At 46.4% G+C, this 21,428-nt stretch overlaps 1 protein-coding gene across 1 annotated transcript in view; it reads left to right on the forward strand.

Annotated features, from left to right (window-relative positions):
• Nucleotides 1-21,428, forward strand: part of PRRC2B (proline rich coiled-coil 2B) — a 37,650-nt gene that overhangs the window by 3,938 nt on the left and 12,284 nt on the right. Inside the window, exons 5-23 of the mRNA XM_035898241.1 lie at nt 1,982-2,125; nt 2,759-3,000; nt 3,405-3,526; nt 3,987-4,129; nt 4,719-4,809; nt 5,230-5,422; nt 5,810-6,125; nt 6,780-6,976; nt 9,485-9,706; nt 10,455-10,591; nt 11,247-13,310; nt 14,821-15,020; nt 15,852-15,997; nt 17,183-17,324; nt 17,947-18,029; nt 18,726-18,917; nt 19,056-19,250; nt 19,686-19,772; nt 20,729-20,833. Of these exons, the coding sequence (XP_035754134.1) occupies nt 1,982-2,125; nt 2,759-3,000; nt 3,405-3,526; nt 3,987-4,129; nt 4,719-4,809; nt 5,230-5,422; nt 5,810-6,125; nt 6,780-6,976; nt 9,485-9,706; nt 10,455-10,591; nt 11,247-13,310; nt 14,821-15,020; nt 15,852-15,997; nt 17,183-17,324; nt 17,947-18,029; nt 18,726-18,917; nt 19,056-19,250; nt 19,686-19,772; nt 20,729-20,833 (5,021 nt within the window). The remainder of the gene's footprint in view (nt 1-1,981; nt 2,126-2,758; nt 3,001-3,404; nt 3,527-3,986; nt 4,130-4,718; nt 4,810-5,229; nt 5,423-5,809; nt 6,126-6,779; nt 6,977-9,484; nt 9,707-10,454; nt 10,592-11,246; nt 13,311-14,820; nt 15,021-15,851; nt 15,998-17,182; nt 17,325-17,946; nt 18,030-18,725; nt 18,918-19,055; nt 19,251-19,685; nt 19,773-20,728; nt 20,834-21,428) is intronic.

The following is a 21,428-nucleotide window of genomic DNA, read 5'->3' on the forward strand; positions in this document are numbered from 1 at the left end:
CTTCAGTGAGAATAACAGCACAGTTCCACTGTTTTAATGTGAACAGACCTGGAACCATTCAGTTGTCGAGTGAAATTGCAGAGAGACTTGAAAGAATTTGAGGCAGCTGTAGATTGCAGAAATGGAGGGAACAAGTTATGTGAAATTAAATTAGTCCCTTAATGAGAGGGTGTTTCTCAAAGGCTAAATGTTAAAGCAGAATTTTGTGCTTGCCTGAGGTTGGTGGCCAGTGCAAAGACTGTGTCTTGGTTAATAGGTACTTTTTTTGAGACTGTTGCTGTGTGGACCTCCTGTACAGTCATTTTGAAATCTGATCATCTAACAGTGTCCTTAAAGATACTTCTAATAACTCATTCTAGGTCACACTTACCAATATAGAGCTTTCAACCCAAGGAAAGAGTTGCATATGTGGCTAAGAGCAGCTTAATTAGAAGGTAATTGAATCACAGAAGCATCAGAAATCTGGCTGAAAGGACTTCTTAGGCTATCCCATCCTTGCACCTAGTCTCTAGTGGCATTGAACAACTGCTTTTCCTTCTAAGCTAATACAGCAGTTTCTAGTATTATTGACAAAGAGGAAAGTCTTTTGCTTTTTTGCTCTCTTTTAGGTATTACTGCTGTAAAGTTTCTTTTGGAGGGTGTATCCTGAAGAAATGTGATTTAGTTAATCATGAATTCTGTATAAGAGGCATTTGGAGTAAAACAAAATGCACAAACTTTTATCAGTGTGATGATGCCTAGGGTTAGAGTGCAAATTGTTGATGCCTGCACATTAACAATCATTACATTATGCAGCCTCACCTGTGGGGTGGAAGTCTCCCCTGAAAGACACTTATGTGTTGTTAATATTGTTATTGCCATTCTAGTTCAGTAGAATGATGCAGTAGAAATCAGAATTCTTGGCACATCTCGGATATTTTGTGGTGCATTTGAGAAATATCCTTGTGTATTCTCATCTGTCCAAAATACGTGAAGATGTTATGTGTAGCAGTTGCAGTGTCTTTCCTGGAAATCTCCAGATGGGAGGTCTTGTGCAGTGTGCAAGTTCCAGAAAGTGAAAATGACTTAAGGAAGCCAATCCTTCTTGACTTGTTAGGGCAAGGAAAGATAAAGATAGATGAGACTCCTCTGTCAGGTCTTCAATACTCTTTGCTGATACTTCTAACATGGTAATTCTGAAATGCCCTTTTTAAAAATAGCATTAGGCAAGCAACACCAAGAAACAGTTCTCAAAAAAGCAATTTTTTTAATATTTAGTAGTGCAATAATGCTGACAATTTCCTTTTATTCAGTGTCATCTTGCCAACAGGTTTAGGAGTATTGCGGCGTTTTGTTTTCCAGTCACTGGCAGATGTTTAGAATGGACAGAGAGCTGTCATCCTGGGTGGCTGATGACTCAGCAAGACATTTTGCCAATGACAAGAAACGAACCTGGCCTGATCTGGCCAGTGATCTGCATCTTAAAAATGCTGCAGCAGGGAGGAGAGTGGGGTATAGCATGTACTACTTGGTCCTCATCTGTGGTCTTTCACTCAGTATATTGCTAGAAATCTTAACAATAGACTTCCCCAGAAGAGTGAGATCTGAGCAAAAAGAGTCTGAATAGAAATGTCAAATACTTGATAACAGGGTGTCATCTGTAAGCAATCGTGCAGAATTTGTCTCTCTGCCTCAATCTGAATTTTGTATTTTACAAAAGTAATTGGAAGCTGAGAAAGTTCCCTCCGACTTTGTTGAACATGAGAATTGAAATGAAGATCCCAAGTTAAGAGTGTGGGAGTACTGGTGAGGACATGTGTTGTCATGTTGGTGACAGTGTCTGAGAGTGTTTGGGATGTGAGCTGAGGTGCTGGTATGAGAGTAATTTGGGTTTAAATATGGTGGAGGCCCAGATTCTCAGGAAATGTGTTTGCAGGCTGATCTTGTAAGGTAATTGAAAGAGTGGAAAGATATCTGAGTCCCACGCTTATTTGTCTGACAGGTTCAAGGGCCTCAAGCCGACTGTTATCCTTCTCTCCCGAGGAATTTCCGACGCTGAAAGCAGCTGGCGAGCAGGACAAGGTTGGCAAAGAAAAGGGCGCCTTAGATCCGTCGTATGGGCCAGGACCAAGCCTCCGCCCCCAGAGTAAGTGAATGATGGTATCTTTCTGCTTTATCCCAGCTCATATCCCCATAGACTGTTTTGGGCAGGGGAATGCCAGTTCACAGTAGGATCAGATATTCCATCCATACATCTCCTTTTACCTTTTTATGAGCTCACACGTGTCAAGCTGACTGCAGATTCATATGTAGCGCTGATGTTCACTGCCTGAGTTCTGTGGTCCAGACAGCCAAGTATGGACTGTCATCTACTACACTGTTTCATAAAAATTGCTGTGTGATTTTGCAAAGCAGGCCTCTTCTCCCTGGGCTAAGGGAGAGTCACAAGTGAAATGAGTGGATGGTGTAATGTGGCTTCTCTTTGAGTGTTTGTGCATGATCTAATTGGCCTTAATTGTGTAGGACAAGGACTGTGGAGACGGGGAACAGAGTTGGTTGGAATTTAGGCTTATTGACAAACAAGGACAGCACTTAGTAATGGCTGATGCCGCTAGTCTCTTAGGAAAATAAATAGTTTGGAAATTTTCTTTGGTCCCTGATGTTTTTCTACATGCTCAGTATAATCAGGGCTTGATCAGAGTATTTAGGTTTCGAGACTTTTTCGACGAGTTTCTGTCTGCAGTTACAAATGTTAACTTAATTATTACCTCCTTTCCAGATGTCACCAGTTGGAGGGAGGGCGGTGGGAGGAACATAACCTCTGCCACATCTCTGACCGCCTCCCCTGCTGAGCTGGGCAGCAAGACCTCTAGCACCGGAGACGGAGCCCCCTCCTCAGTGAGTGCCAGCGATCCAAAGGAGCCGTCTCTCCGCCCAGCTCAGCCTGTCCGCAAAGGGGCTTCGCAGTTCATGGGAAATGTCTACCAACCACCTACATACCATGACATGCTACCTGCTTTTGTAAGTTGCCCTTTCCCCACAGCTGTGTAATGTTGTTGCTGCTTACAGTGTGTGCGTGTGGTGAAGTCATCCGAGATACCTGTTTTCTGGACTCTCAGTTGATTCCCAGGGCTTGCTCAAGGATCCTTCTCTTGATCTATTTTTAGTTTCCCCTGTTGTGCATTTACCCTTTCATGCTAGAATAGTGTAGCACAGCCTTGCTCCACCCAAGGAAACGTTGCTGCTTGCCCTGTAGAGCTGGAGAGGGTAATCATTAGCATGTGGCCTGTTAGGCAGCCAGACGTGAAATGTTTGTTTTCCCTTTGTGCAAATGCAGCTACCGTGCTTATGTTGTAAGCTAAATCTGGGTAAGTCTTCCTGTAGCAAGGAGAGAAACCAAACTATTCTGCTTTGCCTTGTTCCAGATGTGTCCACAACAGCCATCTGAGACCCCTGCACCGCTGGACCGAGGGTCTTTCCCCCTTCCTCAGCTTCGGCTTGAGCCCCGGGTACCTTTCAGACAATACCAGATGAATGACCAGGATGGGTAAGGCTGCCATGACTGTCACACTTTAGAGGCAGGTTCAGAGTGTGACATGAACCTTAAACTAGGCAAGAATTTGGGCCAAGGATCCAGTTGTGTGGGTGATGCTGCAGGCAGCCACAGAGGAAACCTGATTTTTTTACCCAGAGCAGCAGTGCTCCAGCTACAGCAGCATGTGAAATGTTGCGGGATTGCAAGCACTGTGCGTGTCTGAAGAGCACGTGGATGTGAGAAGCAGTTGTGTGTGATCCTGGACTGGAAGGGTTGCAGCTCTGATCTGTAAGCCCTAGGAAGTGGGTACCAGGTAGACAAGGGAAAGAAACTTTGCTGGACGGGGAGAGAAGCCTGGAGCCCTTGTATATAAGTGCACAGTAGAAAAGGACTGATTCGCGGTTACAAACTCGGCTCTACACTCTCCTTTACTGTTTGCTGTTTCTAACAATTTCTTTGCATTTCCCTGTAGAAAAGAAAACAGGCTTAGCCTGTCTCGCCCAACACGTCCAGTTCGGCAGCAAATAGAGAGAGCACCTCGGCCCACCATTATCAATGCAGAGAACCTAAAGGGGCTGGATGAACTAGACACTGATGCGGATGACGGATGGGCAGGTAAAGTGCTTCCATTCTATAGCTTCAGGCAACAACTTGGGAGGTGAAGCAAAGTAGTTACTCCTCCCTGAAGCATGAAATAGCTAGGATATTCTGGTGGCTCTGTTTTACTGCCACAGAAAGGAGGAGGGGAAGCAAATTGTGTAATTGTGAATTGCTGCTGGTGTAAATGATGACACAATGGATCCTTCTGATCCTTCCATCACACTGTGCTCAAGGAACAGGATCTGAAGACTCCTAAAAGCTGAAAACACCAAACAGCAGGAGGATAGCAGTATGGCTGCTGGGAAGAAGAGTTAGTCCTGCCTTTTTGGTCATGGCGTTCAGTATCCAGTTACACACAGTCTGGCTCGGTGGCTGTCTCTTCGTTTGCAGCCTCTGTTCCCAGACTGCTTGCTGCTCCTCTTCTGGGAGCCCAGCTGTTCAGCAATGTGGGTCCACGCTATTCATGTAATTTCCAGTACCTGTGGTGGACATTTGGTTTTCCAAGTAGTTTACACCAAGCCTGTGTGTTCTCTGGTTTAGTGCTTTACTGGGAGAAAGGACCTGTTTCTTTCATAATGTCCCTTCTCCAATCCTGTCTTTGTAGGCATTCATGATGAAGTGGATTACTCGGAGAAACTGAAGTTTAGTGAAGATGAGGAAGAGGAAGAAACTCTTAAAGATGGACGACAGAAGTGGTAAGAAGTGGCTGTATTGGCACCTAAAGTTGTTTCAATAAAAGGATCCCAGTACTGTTTAATTTTAAGACTTGTTCTGAATGTTGAGGCTTGATCCTCCAATTCCTACTGTGACTTTGTTGATTCCACTGGCCATCATTTGAGTGAGCCTCAAGGATGTGCCTGGGTCTTGAAGCTGAGTGCCAGGATGCCAGGCTCTTTTCCTCTTCCCCTTTCTGTGTCTCATGTTTATCCTGCTGCACAACAGTGGTGGTAATCCTTATCCACCTTAGGAGGAAAAGCACATTGCTCATTCTGGTGGGTTTTTTTGGGTTTTGGATCTTTCCTTTCTGTTAGTCAGTTGCCTTTGCTGCTTGATAAGACTGCAAGTGCTTTTTCAGGCAAGTAGCAAATATAATAGCAAAGCGGTTTATATGACAGGAACAGCTGGGATCCCAGAAGGCAGAGACAATTGTCCCTGAGCTCTGCAGACAGTGCAGATGTCAAACACACCTTGGAGGAAGGAAAGAATTGGGGTGACTCGGCTGGCTTGTCCCGGTCAGTCCGGAAAGTGCAGGATACACAACAGCCTCCGAGGAAACTGAATGGCTGGAGCTCTGCATCTGAATACCAGGTAGGTTGAATTCATGTGAGTGGGCTTGTGCTGCTGCATGCAACGCATCGCTGTCCTTAAGAGGCTGGTGTGACATTTTATTGAAAATGGGATGCTGATGAATTTATCAATTCTTTGTTTATATCCACCTCTAGAGGTAGCCATCTGCATAGCCCTCCCACTAGAGAAGAGAAATTGAAGCTGGTCCAGAGCAGTGGGGTTGTCAGACAGTGATAAAATGGAGATACTGAACGAGATAGCAGTAACTCCCCACCAAAGGGGGGATTTGTGTGTGTGAGAATGGGGAGGGAGTCAGGAGGGGATTTTCTCAGCATGGAATGCAAAGCTCAGGATGCAGGAGGTGTTTGGGCCCTGCTTATTGAGGAATGTTTTTTTTTTCTTCTGCAGAAGCCCACACTGGGAGGTATTCTCAGACAGCAGTCCCTTGAGGATAAAGAAGAAAAGGTGCCACTGAGGCAGAAGTTTGTGCACTCTGAGATCTCAGAGGCTGTAGAGAGAGCCAGGAGACGACGGGAGGAGGAGGAGCGACGAGCCAGGGAGGAGCGTCTGGCAGCCTGTGCTGCAAAGCTGAAGCAACTCGATCAGAAATGCAAACTGGCCCAGAAGAATGGGGAGAACCAGAAACACACAGAGAATGAAGACTTGCGACCCCCAAGCACAGAGAAAAATGCTGTGCAAGAGAATGGTCATGCTTTCCGTAGAGGTAAAGAAGCATTGCTTGCCTCACCTCGTAAAAAATGCTTTTCTGCTATTGTGCCAGTCTCTTACCTGAAGTGCAGGGGAGTTCCTGGGAGGGAGCATTCGGGTGGCTTGAGAGATCAGCTTATTCCTGTATTCTGCAGAGTATTTTGGATTGTTGATGAAGGTTCATTTAAAAAAACAAACACATCCTATTAAAACAAGTGCAGACTTCTTTGGTTGCCTTTATCTATGCTCAGTCAGCTGTGCTAGCAGAGACCTTGTTGGAATAAGCCTTTTGATCTTTTCATGATTGGATGATGATACTAAGAAAGTGCTCATGGGCCACAGATCAGAAAATTGGTTATCAGTAAGTGCTGGCATGTTTAAGGAATAACAGGGGAAATAGATTTTTTTTTTTTTTTCCCCCCAGTGCTTAAAGAGAAGGGTGATGACAGAGGAGGATCTTGGAATTTATCATTAAAACAAGACAGACAAAGCCCTTGCTGTCAAGGCAAATCAGGGAGGTTGTGGCCAATGTGCTATATATGATTGTAATAAAGTTGAACCACATAGCACAGTCAGGACGTGCCCACACCCATGTATGTTGTAGTGTGGTGGTGCACTCCCAAGCCCTGTCATGAGCAGGGCTCTTCAAGGCTTATTTTCTTCTCTGCAGCAACCCCGGAGTTTCACACGCAGGATGTCTCTGTTGGCTATCTGGAAGAGGAGACTCCTGCCCCAGCAGCAGCAGCAGCAGCCCAAAGCAGCAGTGAGGAGGAGCTCAGAGAAGCTCCCTCCCCAGCACAGGAATTCAACAAATACCAGAAGTCTCTTCCCCCACGATTCCAGAGGCAGCAGCAGCAACAACAGCAGGTAATAGGTGTGACACTCCCACCCCTCTTCCTTTGGACCCCCCCCAAGCCATTGTGTTCGCTTGATTCTCAACACAATCAGCACCAGCTAACCAACTGTCTTTGGGCTGGGGGGTGATAAATGGGAGTTTTACCCCGGCCTTATTCAGTACTTTTGATCAGAGGTGTGTCCTGTCTGACAGGAGTAAAAGGGCTCTATATAGGTTACATAAAATTCATGTGCACCCTGTGATGCTGGAGCGGTTGTGGGTAGGGCTTTCTGTGGCTGGGGAGAGGCATGGGCAGCCCATGTTTGTCACTTGCCTGGAAGAAAAGTAGATGCTGCTGTCAGAGATGTTGACTTGTCTTGCACGGTTGTCTGGGTACCTCCTGACAATGTGAAATCTTAGGACTACGTGGTTTGTAGCTGAGCTCTGGTTTGCAAATGTGCGTATGCAGGAGAAGCTGGGGGCATTGCCTTTCCCATGTCCAAAGTCAAGAGAGCAGCAGTGGTTACCCTGATACTTGCCTGATCCAGTCAAGTCTCTAATGCATTCAGCTGGCAGTGAACCTGGTGAACATCTGTTCTTACTCCCTGGCACAAGATGAGAGCTGCTGTTCTTCAGCACTGCTGTAGTGACAGGGAGCTGAATATACAGGACAAGGGAAAGGAAAGCCTTTGGGGAATCAGCTGCTTCCATTTCACTTTGCACTTGCTGTGCCCTTACCCTGTTGGGTATGGACATTTATTTGCTTGCTCAGGCAGACTGTGCTTAGGTTGGCAGGTGGTTGGACTCTGCTTCTGGGCTGAACATGAGTGTTGTGAAGCGGCACGATTCTTGTTCCACCTCCTGCCTTTGCAGAGTGGTGGTCCTCTACATCCGCGCTCATCTTCTACCCTACCCAACTTCTTTTCTGAGAGGCTCTTTCAAATCAGTATTTTCTTTGCACCATAAATATGTTTGGTCTTAATAGTTTCATTTTTATTTCACTGAAAACTCTCTTCTGGGGCTCTGAGGGACGAGCCTGAAATGCTTTATATGTCTTGCATCTTGCCTGGCCTTACAGTGCTGTATATGCTATGCACACTGTTCAACTCTTCTTCCAGATGCAGTCAGCCTTCTCAGGGCAGCAGAGTCAAAGGAAGGGACAGAATATACAGGCTGGAGATAATGCAAAGTTAATTGCCATTCTTCGTAGAATAACCACTTGAAATGTGATACAATCAACGCTGCTGCAAACCTTAGTGAAGAGCTCATATTTGGCTTTTGCTTGGAAGCTCAGTAATTGCTCTTTTATGGATGTTCCCCTGTGCTTGTTACCGGGCAGTTGACATTTTCATGATTCAAATGTACAGCAGCAAGTGCTGCCAGTGTTACTCTTTTTTAAAGAGATGCTCTTGAACTAAAAATAATTGGATGTCTTTGCTGTCATGCTAATAATACCACAGGCCATTGCTACTGGAAGAACATGAAATTTTCATTTTATTTTCTCTTATCCTCTGTGTTGTTAGTATATATGAGGCAGTTTGTATTTTGGCTGGCTCGTATTGCTGTTTTGGTAGCAATGGTTCCATGAAAAGACCAAAATAAAAAATAGTGTTGGTATCATTAATGAAATATTTTCTCCAAGGTACTGGAGGACTAGGTAACTCAGATATAATTGTGGCATTTACCCGAGTTTCTCTCTTGCTGTAATGATGTGTCGGATTCGGATTTAAGGGTGTCTCTCTTGCTCTGCAGTAGGGGATTGGCTTTTTTTATAAACAGTTACGGTATCTGACGCTGTTGTAAGCTTAGCAAGAAAAGATGGTGGAAAGTTTGACAGGTAAATAGACGTATTTCATGCTAATTGGAGCTGTTTACCTTTTGAAAGCTTTCTTCGGTACACAAAGCTCCCTTCAAATATAGGTTCTTCTTGGACCTTTAGCAAAAGTTAAATGTCACATCAGATTAGCAGCATGGCAGTCCTCGGCTAAAAGAAGGTAGACTGGCCACATTGGGAGATGGGACACAACCTGAAGGTGTCAGCCTGTCTCTGGAGGATGCAGAGGAAATACTGTAAAATATACCTCTCTTAATTGAGCTTAGGTTGTTCTATCTAATCTGCTTGGCTAACATGAGTAGAACTAATATATATGCACACTAAATAACTTATAATTGCATTTCCTCCAAAGAGTGGCATCATCCAAAGTATTTGGTTCCAATTAGGAAATTGTGTTTGAGAGGACACTGTCTTGTGTCTCATAGAAGCACTGAGAAAATGCAAACTCCGGTCTTGAAGCTGATCCCTTGCATTTGGCCATGTAGTGTTGGCCCATAGTGGTGTGAGATTCTGGCTGTTCTGGGTATTTGGAGAATGACAACTCCCAGTTGGTAGTGAGTTGCCCTTATCTGCTTTACCCTCCCATCTGATCTGGTTTTGAGCCTTTAACGCATGGAATGTGTTTTCCTTCGGCTGGCCAGTTTGCAAGTGTAATTCCTGGCACTGTGACCACTCACGTCAAAAGGCCCATCCTTCTTCTCTGCAGGAGCAGCTGTACAAGATGCAGCACTGGCAGCAGCAGCAAGTCTATCCTCCCCCATCCCATTCCCATCCCCAACGGACGTTCTACCCACCGCACCCCCAGATGCTTGGCTTTGATCCTCGCTGGATGATGATGCCCTCTTATATGGACCCTCGCATGGCCCAGAGTCGCACCCCTGTGGATTTCTACCCTTCAGCCCTTCACCCTTCAGGTAAGATGTTTTCAGTGTTTCCCTTTATCATGGCTGTTGAGTTGGTCCATATCTGGAAAGTTGCTGTGCTTCACCCATCTTACCTCTGTCTAGACTTTGCGTTCTGGCTGGCTGTTTTTGACCTTCTCTAGGAATGAGAAAGAGTTGCTTGCAGTGAGAGCTGGTGAGGGAACAGAGGAGGTTGTGAGGGGAGGACACCTCCCTGTCCATCCCTTGCACTGCAGTGGGAGATCTTCCCTAACAGCTGTGAAGCCTTCAGGTGGAAAACCAGATCTTGCCCCTTGGAGGAGAAGGATCAGTTTGGGAGTTATTGTAATCATTGTGAAATTTTAATAGACCCCCTTCAAGAAATGTGATGAAGAAATCCTGTAGTTCCTGAGCTATGTGCTCCTAGTAACTTTCTACCTTGTTACTAATCTTCAGAGGTGTGAATATAAACATCAGGATGTATAAATCATTCCCTTGACTTTATGGTTGGTTTTCACACACCTGCTTGCTTCCAAGCCAGTGGTGTTCTGCCAAGTAGTGTTCTGTGCAGGCTGGGCTCTGAAAGCTCTGTCACCTTCTGTATTACTCTAGGTGTATTTCCCAGCTGTGTATTTCCCAAGTACAGGCTCCCCTCTACCAGAAAGGTTTCTATGGCTGCAGTCACCTGCTGATCTGGAAGGAAGGGGAGTCAAGCTACTGTGGATTGTTAATTGTTTTTGGCTATGAGATTCTAGTGTTAATGATATGAACTCTGTTGTGATCAGGAAGGATTAGGCAGAAAGGAAAACTGCTCCCTTGGACACTGTGCCAGTGTGGGGCCAGGAGAGCTACACATCTCTGCAGAGCAAAGGGTACTCCCTGTCACATCAAAAACAGGCTGACAACATGACCATGGAGGGGCTGCATGCCAGGTGAGTGCAGAACTCCCCTGTCCTCACACGTGCTGTGATGGGAGGTGCTGCCATAAGTCATCTCCTACTGAAAAGCAGATGTAGAGTTGACCCAAAGGATATGTCTGAACAGGCCAAAGTACTGATCTGGTAGCACCCTTATGCTGTTGAGCGTTTATGTTGTGGAGGTGCTTGCAGACTGAGCTATTCAGAGTTTTTCTATCTGATGCCAGTCAAGCCTGACCATCTTCGAGCCTGTTCAGTAGGAGAGAGGCACTTGTCACCTACGTGGGTAGGTACAGGAAACAATGAGTCAAAAATTCTGATACTTTCTAGCTTGTCTTCTAATTCTTTGGGACTTTCTGAAACCAATTCCTTGTTTTCAGATCTCCACATATGTTGGAGGCTGAATCTCCCTTTATTTCTTAAGTTTGCTGCCCATCATAGGAACTGCTTTCTTTATCATCCATTGATTTGACAAACCAGGCAGTACAGCCTGGGGCCACAGCAGATCTGCCCAGCATTCAGGTATTTATAGGCTCATTGCCTCATGATTTAGAACAAACCCCCATTTATTTATTTGTTTGCACCTCTTGTGCCCAGCCTGGGCCCTTGGAGATGTGCTATGCTCTGCATTAGCTGACTTTCTTTTGTTTGTTGTTTGTTTCCTTCTCAGGAATGACAGTTACTCTGCTTCTCCTGGAAGGCCAGAGAGTCTGAGCACCCAGCGAGATCTCTTTGAGGAGAGAGGGGAGGAATATTTGAATGCTTTTGACAAGAAGGCCCAATCAGACTTTGACAGCTGCCTGTCTTCTCAGAGGATAGGCCAAGATCTCTTGTTTCAGCATCAGGAGACTGTGCAGGAAACCTGTCCTGCTGGCAACCGCCACACAAACTTGAGGTGTTCACCCCTAGAGCCTGACTTTATCCAAGCAGAGAAGAAGCCTGAATATAACGGCTGGGATATCAGCCACCATCAGAAACCTGCAGAGACTGCAACGGAAGTTGCCGAAGAAGTGTCCAGGGATGAGCAGTCATTCAGTGGTGACCCTTGGAAGAAAGAAGGCGCTAATACCAAACAGCCCACTGAAGAGACAACAGAGTGGGCTCCTGAGAACCGGAACACCAGTGGTCAGCACCAGGAGCAAATGGGGAGGACACGGCGATCAGGCCCAATTAAAAAACCAGTCCTGAAAGCCCTCAAGGTGGAAGAGAAGGAGAAGGAGATGGAGAAGGTTAAACTGGAGGGAGAGGACACCTCACGCCCACTGAAGGAGAAGGCAGCTGTTCAGAAAGTAGAAAATGAGTCAGATGATTCTGCAGCCTTGCTGAACTCCACACGTTACCTGCTGGATGACAAAGGTTCTTCCCAAGCCAGCCTTGCCCGAGAGGCTGAGAAATCCCAAGAGGAAGAAGAGGAGGAAGAGGAGGAAGAGAAGACAGAAAGAACCTGGGAGAACAAACTATCCAGAGAGTCTGGTGATCTCCCTCCGACAAAAAGAAACAACTGGATCTTCATTGATGAGGAACAAGCCTTTGGTGGGAGAGGTCAAGGACGTGGGCGAGGAAGAGGCTTCAGAGAGTTCACTTTCAGAGGCAGAGGCACTGTTGTGGGCAGCCGGGGAGTCTATAACAACCAGCGGAGCAGCCGAGGGAGAGGGCTTCGGGAGTTCAACCAGCCAGAGGACTTCCCAAGAGGCAAGCCAAGGCGCCGGATTGCAAGTGAGACGCACAGTGAAGGCTCAGAATATGAGGAGCTCCCTAAGCGTCGTCGGCAGAGGGGCTCGGAAAACAGCAATGAGGGCTCTGTGCTGGACAGGGAGGACAGCGATTTGAAAAAGGGAGACTTCAAAGAGTCTTGGAGGTCCAACAAGATCTATTCAGATGATCACAGTAGTCTGGATCCGAAGATGAGGGCTCCAAGAGCTTTTGGGAGATCACTGCCGCCGAGACTGAGCAACTCTGGCTATGGGCGAAGGGGTTTCATGGGTAAAGAGCCCACCCAGTGGCAAGGCAGGAGTGGGGGAGCTGGGTGGCAGGAGTACAGCCACACCTCTCCATCGGACGCTTTTGGGAGCAGGCAGCAGTCTGACAGGGACTACATCCAGGATTCTTATAAGCACGTGGATTCCTTCTCCGGCCGGGTTTTTGATGAGAGTCATCTGGATGACAAAAGGCACTTTTTCCAGGAGGATTACTCAGTGGATCAGGAGAACATAGAGAACAGGCCATTCAGGAGGCGGCGTCCCCCCCGCCAAGACAAGCCCCCACGATTCAGGCGCCTCAGACAAGAGAGGGAATCAGTCGGCCAGTGGAACCCTGAGGAGGGAGGCCCCAACCTGCTGCCCAGCCAGTGGCCTGGAAGACCCAAGCTGACCACTGCAGAGAAGGGCAGCATCTCAGGCAGACGGTCTCCTGAGCTGTCCTACCAGAACTCATCAGACCATGCCAACGAGGAGTGGGAGACAGCATCTGAAAGCAGTGACTTCAGCGAGCGGCGGGAGAGGCGAGATGGGGTTTCAGAGAGCGAAGGCCAGCTGGAGGGTGGCCTCGGGAGTGGGAGCTTGGGAGAGAAGAGGGAGCTAGCGAAGAGGAGCTTCTCAAGCCAAAGGCCGCTTGTCGACAGGCAGAGCCGCAAGGCCGAGCCAGCAGGGTTTGCGGAGCAGTCCGTCAGGACTGGTGTAGGAGCAGCTTCCAGATATGAGAGCCAGCAGAATGGGACACTGATAAAAAGCAAAAGGTAAAGTTGTGTTCTGATGTACAAGTATCTGTCATCTGACATTGGAGGAGTGGAGAAGGGCTGGACTGTGGGTGAGGAGCTGTTGGCTGCGTTTCTTTTCATCTAGTGCGGGTGACTTCCAGCACTGTTTACGACATCCAAGGGTTACTTCATTATCTGTTTTACAGCTGGTTGATGCCTTTGCTTCCGTGCTGGGAATACAGGTTTATGAAAGTTGCTGAGACACTGTGGGCATGACATGTACTGCTGCTCTTTACCTTAGTTTCGGGCCAAGACAGCTTTCCATTCTCTGGACTGCCTCTCACTAGAGGCATGAAAGATCAGGAAGGAAATTCTTGTCCTTAACTCCAGACCTATTGTGTCCTTCCTCTCCTATCATGGGTCCCCAGTGGAGTATGGCAGAGCAGAGAAGTGAGGGTTGGGTTCTTCTGGGATAAGTTGCTGTGAGCTGCACAGGTTGAGCACCTAGATTCCGAGTAGTGTGGTTGTGGCATGAGTGCAACACGTGACATTGCCAGTCCTAGCTTTGCCTGAGCAAATGTCTTCTTAGACCTTAGTGGAGACCAGTCATGAATGGCAAGCAGTGCTGTGTGTTCCTAACCTGGTGGGAGGAGTTCCTCCTGGGAGTATTCTAAGACAACTCTGATGCTAGGATTAAGTATCTCCTTGCAAGTGTCTTGTGAAAAATCTGGTGATTGACAGGATGATGGGTTAGGTGGGCCTTGGTCCTGGGCCAGTTTGACAGCTCCCTTGTTACCCTTTTTCTTTAGCGGGGAAAAGGAGGAAGTCTTGTGCAGCTGCATTGTATTGGGCTTAAAGCACTGATAAACAGGCCACTTGTCTGTTTTCTGTCCTCTTGTGATGCATCTTCCCCCACTCCTGGATGTAGTAACTAACAGCAGTTTATATGGAAATAAAGGAGAGGAGAGCAGGCAGGAAGGGGAAGTAAAGGAAGGCAGAAGCTTTGGGTTTTTTTTTTTTTCCTTCTCCTTTAACGGTGCCTCTTGTGAGTTGCAACGCTTGGGAATGATGTGTGGATGGTAGTCAAATGGGCAAAAAAATTCTGGGAGAAACAAAATAGGAAAACTATTTTTTCCCCTCAGTGTCATCAGCCTCTCTCCGTTTTCCCTCGCCTGGTGCTTGCCAAGAAATGTGTGTTACTTGCAAAGAGGAGCAGGGGAGCTGTTAGAGCAGTGTCACAGGAGGGTAGGAGACACTACAGGAGCACAGAGCCTTCCCTGTGGGGACAAGCTAGGGTACTGGCTTTGTTGCGGGGGCAGTGTTGCTTGACTCTTGAGTACAGGTATTGTTCTGTTTCCATCTCACTTCCCTGGTAACATCCTTGTAATGGGCTGTGTGTGCTCAGAATTTAACGTCTGCTTCAGCTGAGCAAAGGCTGAGGAAGGATGAGGTGCAGTTAAAAGGCTGGTAAAGAAAATATGTTTTCTTCTTGCCACTTCTACTCATCTTCTCATGAGAAATCTAATTCCCTTTCCTTCTTTTTTTGTAGGTCTCCAGAAGAAGGAGGGGGCCTTGGCAACACCAGTGGTGGGAGCAGCCACTCCATTTACAGCTTGGATAGGGCCTCCCATGTGAACTCAGAGAGTGCTGAGGGGCCAGGCAAAAAGCCAGAGAAGGAGCCCAAATCTACTGCGCAAAGAGCAAGTGAGAAGGGAGAGGCCTTGTCACAGTTTGAACTGAGTTATGGAAGTGAGTGTTTTAATTTGTTTCTTTAAAGGGGTAACACATTGTGGCTGAATTCAAGCCAGACTGATTTAATCCCGTGTACCTTTAAATATCAGGTTAGATTTTTTCCATTTATTTACAGAAACAAGAAAATTCCAGTGTATCTAAATAGGGAAAACATGGAAGACGAAGGTGATTTTAAATTTTAAACCCAAACTTCCGGCCAGATCTGCCAGTCTCTCTAATGTTTCTTCTGTAGAAAGTTTGGTTTTGGGGAGAATGCTTCCATATTTCTGCCTAGGATGTTACATTTCAAGCCTGAAATACCTTATGTGAAGGAATTTGAACGGGCATTCACAGTGTGGGGAGTTTGAGTCTGAACTCATGGCAGGAAGGCAAGAAATTAGTATTTCTGAAACCATTGGCATTAGGCCATGACTTGGCTTCTTGCCATTTGTAGAACTGAGGTTTTACATCCAGAGGTGATGGGTATGTTTTCAAAAGTACCTTTGCCTGCTTTGTCCATGCTGAAACTTAGGAAGGTGTGAGGTTTGTTCAACTGATACTATACCTGAAGTTACCCAAGTTACCACATGACTCGCATTCCAAAGCTCTCCCAGCTGGAGCGTGCTCACCTTGAGGCAGAGGGGAGCAAAGCCCTGCAGGATAAAGTGACTGGTAGATGTCAACAGATTACCATGGCTGTTTCAAAGCTTAGCTGCAGTGCTGCTGGCTGAGCTTGTTTGCCTATAGCATTGATCCTATTTGGAATGCACTTGTTAAATTGTTGTAATTATAAAGCTTTATATGCATGCACACACGCGATATTTTTTTCCCTGTATATGCTTTGTTCAGGTACCATCATCGATAATCGGGTGTCAAACATGGCAGAAGAGAATGAAGTAGGTTCTATAGCAGGTGAAGGCTTCATTGAGGTTCTTACTAAAAAGCAGCGTCGTCTGCTGGAAGAAGAGCGAAGGAAGAAAGAACAGGCTGCTCAGGTGAGGAATAGGAGGCAGAAAAGCTTAACCTGGTACATTGTTTGGACTGCTGTCAGAGGAACAGGGCCCCAAAAAGGGTTTGGATGAGCAGAAAAACATGAAGTTGGCCAAAGTAGTACGGATCCTTTGGGCAGGGGCTGTTGGTCCGAAAACGATGGTTAGATTTCTGGCTGCTCTCGTTTTCTAGTACAGTTCTTAATTGTGAGTTAAGGAGGGTTTTCTAAAGTGTTCCTTATCCAAAGTAACTTGGCTCACTAAGCCACTTGTTGGCTGTAGTTGGTGGGATACTGGGCAGCAGTAAGCTGTAGAGGAGGACCTCAGCCCTCTTGCTGTGTCAACAGTGTGTTCTTGCTAGACCAGGATGTGGTAGCTTCCTTGCTGGAGGTGTCATGTTTGTGTCTGAGCACCTGACCAGAAAGAAACGGAACAAACTGGAAGAAGCTCTGAGAATTTTGTGTTCGTAATAGGATAAAGGAGTAGATTTACAAGAAAAGATTAAAGATGGCAGCGTGGATAGCTTAGTTAAGTAATGTTTAGGAGAGGACATTTGTCTACATGTACTGGATTCTAGGGGGATAAGAGAATATTTTGACATGAAAGGAGGCTTGGTGAAATCTGGAGGACTAAATGCAAATGAAAAGCATTGTTGGGAAATGCTTCCTGACAAGGAAGGATTGCCGTAGGTTCATAGAGTCTCGCTAGCAAAGTTAAAAAAGCCTGGTTGCTTGGCATCTTTAAAATTAAGCTGAAGACAATGTGTGAATGTGTAACAGGAAAGGTCTTGTATTTGCAGAGATGTGCTTCTCTTTCTGTTCAGATCTTGGCTCTGTGAAAGAGCCATTTCTGTATTGTGAAATTATTAATTGATCTTGCTTTAGCTGGAGTAAAAGAGAGGAATTAAGCAGAGCAAGTCTGTTGTGTTAATTTTGCTTTGCGTTGTATCCTATCCCCCCACCTCCCCAGAAGAAAAGAATCTCCTGCTACCTCCCAGTAGCCACAGGGTCCATTTAACAAAAAAAAAAGCACTGGGAGAAAGTCAGAACTGCTTTGTATGGTTCTATTACGTGAGTTGGGGGCTTTTCACATTGCAGCGTTTAGAAATCCAGAGTTTGAACTTGCCAGGAGCAGACTCTGTTAGCCCGGTGCAGTGTACACATCTTATGGTCTATGCCTTTTCTTTCTCAGGCACCAGCTAAGGCCCGCGTCCTTCAGTCTCGCATTCCTCCTCGATTTGCTAAGAAGCAGAACAGCTTGTGCTTGGAGCAAAGTGATGTAACAGTTTCTGGAAACAGCCTGGGCACAGAGATCTGGGAGAGCAACAGCCCAGGTAAGTTTGGATCTGTCTGTTCTGGAGTGTTTCACGCAGCTGGGGAATCCTCTGGTGTGTGTGGGAAGGACAGGCTGTCCATGATTAAAAGGAGACAACCTTCTCTTGTCTGGTGCTGGAAGTGGTAGGGGAGCTAGCAGACATCTGGAGTAGCATCTATTCAAAGCTGTAGCGTTCAACCATCCTCCTCCTGTTGTTGGCCACGTCAGTCCCCTAATCTATTTCTTGGGCGGTCTCGTTACATCAAGATCCTACATAGCATTTTCTAGCCTGTTGGGCTGGATCTACTTCAGCCATTTTCTTACTTTGCCTTCCTCTGTTTTCTCATCCTCTAGCCCCAAATAGCTAGTGCCTCCTTTGTTTCTATCTCTGCTCTTTCTCCTGTTGTTTTCATGTTCCCTAAGAACTATCTTCCCCGTTCTCTACCCTTGCTCGCCATACCCTGTCTTCTCTGTGCTGTGTCATGCCTCAGCTGAATGGGCAGCACTAGCTTTCTGAGGTGGTGAAAATACCCTATCTCATGTCTAGAAATGGCAAGTTAATAGTGTAACTTGTACGGTGTACAAGGTGTGGTCACAGTTGTGTTTCAGGCAGCTGAACCCTGCCCTCCGTTCTCTTCCAGCTCTTTCTGTTCAGTCTCCTGGCAGTGATTCCTGGAGCAAGCCTGTAAATACCTTTAATGGTACTGAATCTAGCACCACCGAGGTAAGTGGCACCTAATGTGCCATTCAGGTATTGTCTATATAAAATATTAACGTAGGTGGCTTATGCTTCTCATTGCTCCATCTGTGCTTAGCGACTCTCAGCTCTGCTTGTGCAATTTTAAACTGTCTCTTTGCAGTTCTAATTTGAGCTTGATGCTGCTCAAATCTTGACCTAGAGAGCCAAGCACGCCTTGGTGTTAAATGCGGGTATAAAACTGGAGTAACTGTCTGGTAGAGCTATTCCAGGGTTATGCTCCTAACTGGACACAGAGTGTGGTCGAGGATGAGGATGGTCATGTTTGTGTGCCTCGTGCCTGTGAGCGGTGTGTAGCTGTAGCCTTAATGCAGGGAGGGCAGAGGAGGTTCCTGAATGCTTCACCTCCGGAGACCAGAGTTCACATCTGGTTTGGGTCACAAGTGAAATGAGTTTGGCAATGTCAGCCTAGTTGCTATGTGGGACACTTTTTCCTTATTCTGAAGCCATGGTCTGGTTGGTGCATCAGTTAACCCGTCTTAGGGTTGCGTAGAGCTGAAGCAGCAGCCAAGGGATGCTGCAGGTCAGGCCCAACTCCTTTGCAGTTAACCAAGAATGTGATTTGAAAAAGGGTCATGGTCTTGCTGTTTTCTGGGATTTTTTTCCTCCTTTGTGGAGCTGGGTCGGAGTCCGGGGCTTTAACACATTTCGTGCTTTGCATAGCAGGGTTTTAAAGGCAGCCAGGGGGATAGTGGCATTGACTTGAGCGCGGAGTCTCGGGAATCCTCCGCTACCTCCTCTCAGCGCAGTTCTCCATATGGCACCCTCAAACCAGAGGAGATGAATGGGGCTGGCCTGGTGGACCCAAAGCCTGACTGCCAGAAGGAGCAAGTGCAGAAGCAATCTGATAAAAAGGTAATCTGGATTTGCAGACAAGCCAGAGCACGTAGTGAGAGACCTTGTGAAGTGGTTGTGTTTTCTTGATAGCATTTTTAAGGCTTGAGATTGGGTTATTCAGTCTTTGTGTCTCAGCCTCTCTGCTTTCCTGTTAAGGATTCAGATCAAGGCTCAGGACAGAACAAGGAACACAAGCCTGGACCAATCGGCAACGAACGCTCCCTGAAAAACAGAAAGGGTTCGGAGGGAACGGAACGGCTGGAAGGGAATATTCCCCCTGTTAACGGGGTGGAAATTCACGTGGATTCTGTACTTCCTGTGCCACCCATTGAATTTGGAGTAAATCCTAAAGTGAGGATTGAATTTAATTTTATCTTCTTGGTGATTTGAGCTTGTTGAGATATGAAAGGTGGTTTGAGGCAGAAGGATTATTTAGAGGAAGCTTCCAGCTGTAGATTTGCCTTAGATTTCATTACTGACACAAACCAGGTACTCAAGATGTCTTGGCAAACATGTAATACCCTCTTGGAAATATTGTCCCAAGGACCAGCTGGGGTGGTGACAGAGGTGAGGGACAAAATTATGGCCATCTGAGCCTTTGTGTGCCTCTGGGGGTTGCCTGCTGCTGAGTGCTGAGAAGCGTCGTCTTGTTCTCTTCCAGCAAGGCTTACTGGAGGACAATCTTTAGTTTCTAGTGTCATGATTCAGGCTAAAGTCATTCACCATGAGAAGCAGATGGGTGGCCCTTGGACCTGAATTTGAATTTTGTGTGTTTTGATTTTTCAGGACTCCGACTTCAGCTTGCCACCTGGTTCTGCCTCTGGTACTGCAGCTAACCCTGTCACCAAATTGCAGGATGCCTTGGCCAGTAATGTAAGTATTTATTTTTCCTTTTGGCATTGATCCATCAGAGATGCTCATTGGTTAAATCTCAGGTGCTTTCAAAGAGAGCAAGTGTACTTCTTTGCAGTTGACTTCACAATGCTTAGGCAGCACATGTGACTAAAATCCATAATGGAAATCTGTGCCCTCAAGGTACCTTGATAAAATAAGCATCACTAGTTCTGAAGTGACATAGTGAGCAACTCCATTATCATTCAGTGGCCTGTGTAAAGAAGGAGGCATTGCAGGTCTCGGAGGTGACCATTTTCTTCCCGTGAGACACAGGAGAGTGCTGGTAACAGACATGATGCGGATAGTGGTGTTTTTAGGCCTGAATTGCCAGCTTCCTCAGAAGGTGGTGTCATCTGCCACAGCAAGGCAGAGAACTGTAACTTATTAGGTCATTTTGGAGGTTTTCTAGCTTGTTCCAGTCATCTGGCTATTTCATTATTATATGTGAAAGGGTGAGCACGCTGAAAGCCCAGCTTGTAGCTCAGCTGTGGACAGCAATGTGAGAAACTCACAAAGCTGCTTTTGAAATGTCTTCAAGTTTGTAGGCTGTTTGATTTTGGAGGTTTGCCTTAAAGGGTGTTTATTTTCAGAAGTGCTCTTTCAGAAATGTGTTTTGCCTGAAATTTAGGTAGGTTCCAAATATGGGACAAGAGGAGGAACTCTTCTACAAATTGAAGTTACTGGGTCAAGTTGATGTTTAAGTGGAAGCTGGTGTAACTCAACATAGAGGGTGTCATTGCACATCACTGAAGCTTCATTTATTCCAACAGCAGAGTGGATTATGGTTGAATGTGGTACTTAACTCCTGCAGTACCTCTGAGGATTGATTCCTTCGAGGTGTAGTTACTGGAGCTGCCAGCTGAGGCTCTGTCAGCCTTGGTGGCTCATGGCATTCTCATAAGAGTTTTATTCACCATTTACGAATCTCTCCTCAGGCAGGGTTAACGCAGTCCATTCCCATTCTGCGAAGAGATCATCACCTCCAGCGGTGCATTGGCCTGAACCCGATGTCCTTCCCCACTGCAGACCTTACTCTTAAGGTAAGCAAGCTGGCACATGTGCTTGTCCTAGGTGTAGATGCCGTGTCTCCATGGCCAGAGTAGTGAGGATGGAGAGATCTTTCTCAGAGTGCTTTTTAGGTACTGCTAAATCTCTTAACTTCTGGAAAAGCTGTGCATATATGATATTGAGCATGGGTGGAAGGGCCTGTGTTTCAACAGTCCTGGATGCTGAAGTCCTCACTGATACTTTAGAATAAGTGCAACAGAGCTTTCCTGCTGTTTCAGTGGCTGAGTAAGATGGCTAGTCAGGGATCCTAGGTGCCTGATGGTTTAAAGAAGGAAAAAAAAAACCCGAAACAACCCCCAAACCTACAAACAACAACAAAACCCAAAATAAAGCAAAACAAAAACCAGCACGCCCCACTTACCCCCCCCACCCACCCTCCCCAAACCCAAAAACCTCAGCTCAGCAAATACCAAGGGGGATTAAGCATTTGTGAAGGATGCTTGCCCATTGGGAATTGGTGTGAAGCCCCTTGACCTGAGACCTGCCAGGTTTCCACTGTGACTAGACTAGATTGAATTTGAACTAACAGGTCACAGATGAACAACTCTAGGCTTCAGTATTGTCCTC

Source organism: Egretta garzetta, unplaced genomic scaffold, assembly GCF_000687185.1.
Source record: "Egretta garzetta isolate BGI_Z169 unplaced genomic scaffold, ASM68718v1 scaffold497, whole genome shotgun sequence".
Classification (NCBI taxonomy): Eukaryota; Metazoa; Chordata; class Aves; order Pelecaniformes; family Ardeidae; genus Egretta; species Egretta garzetta.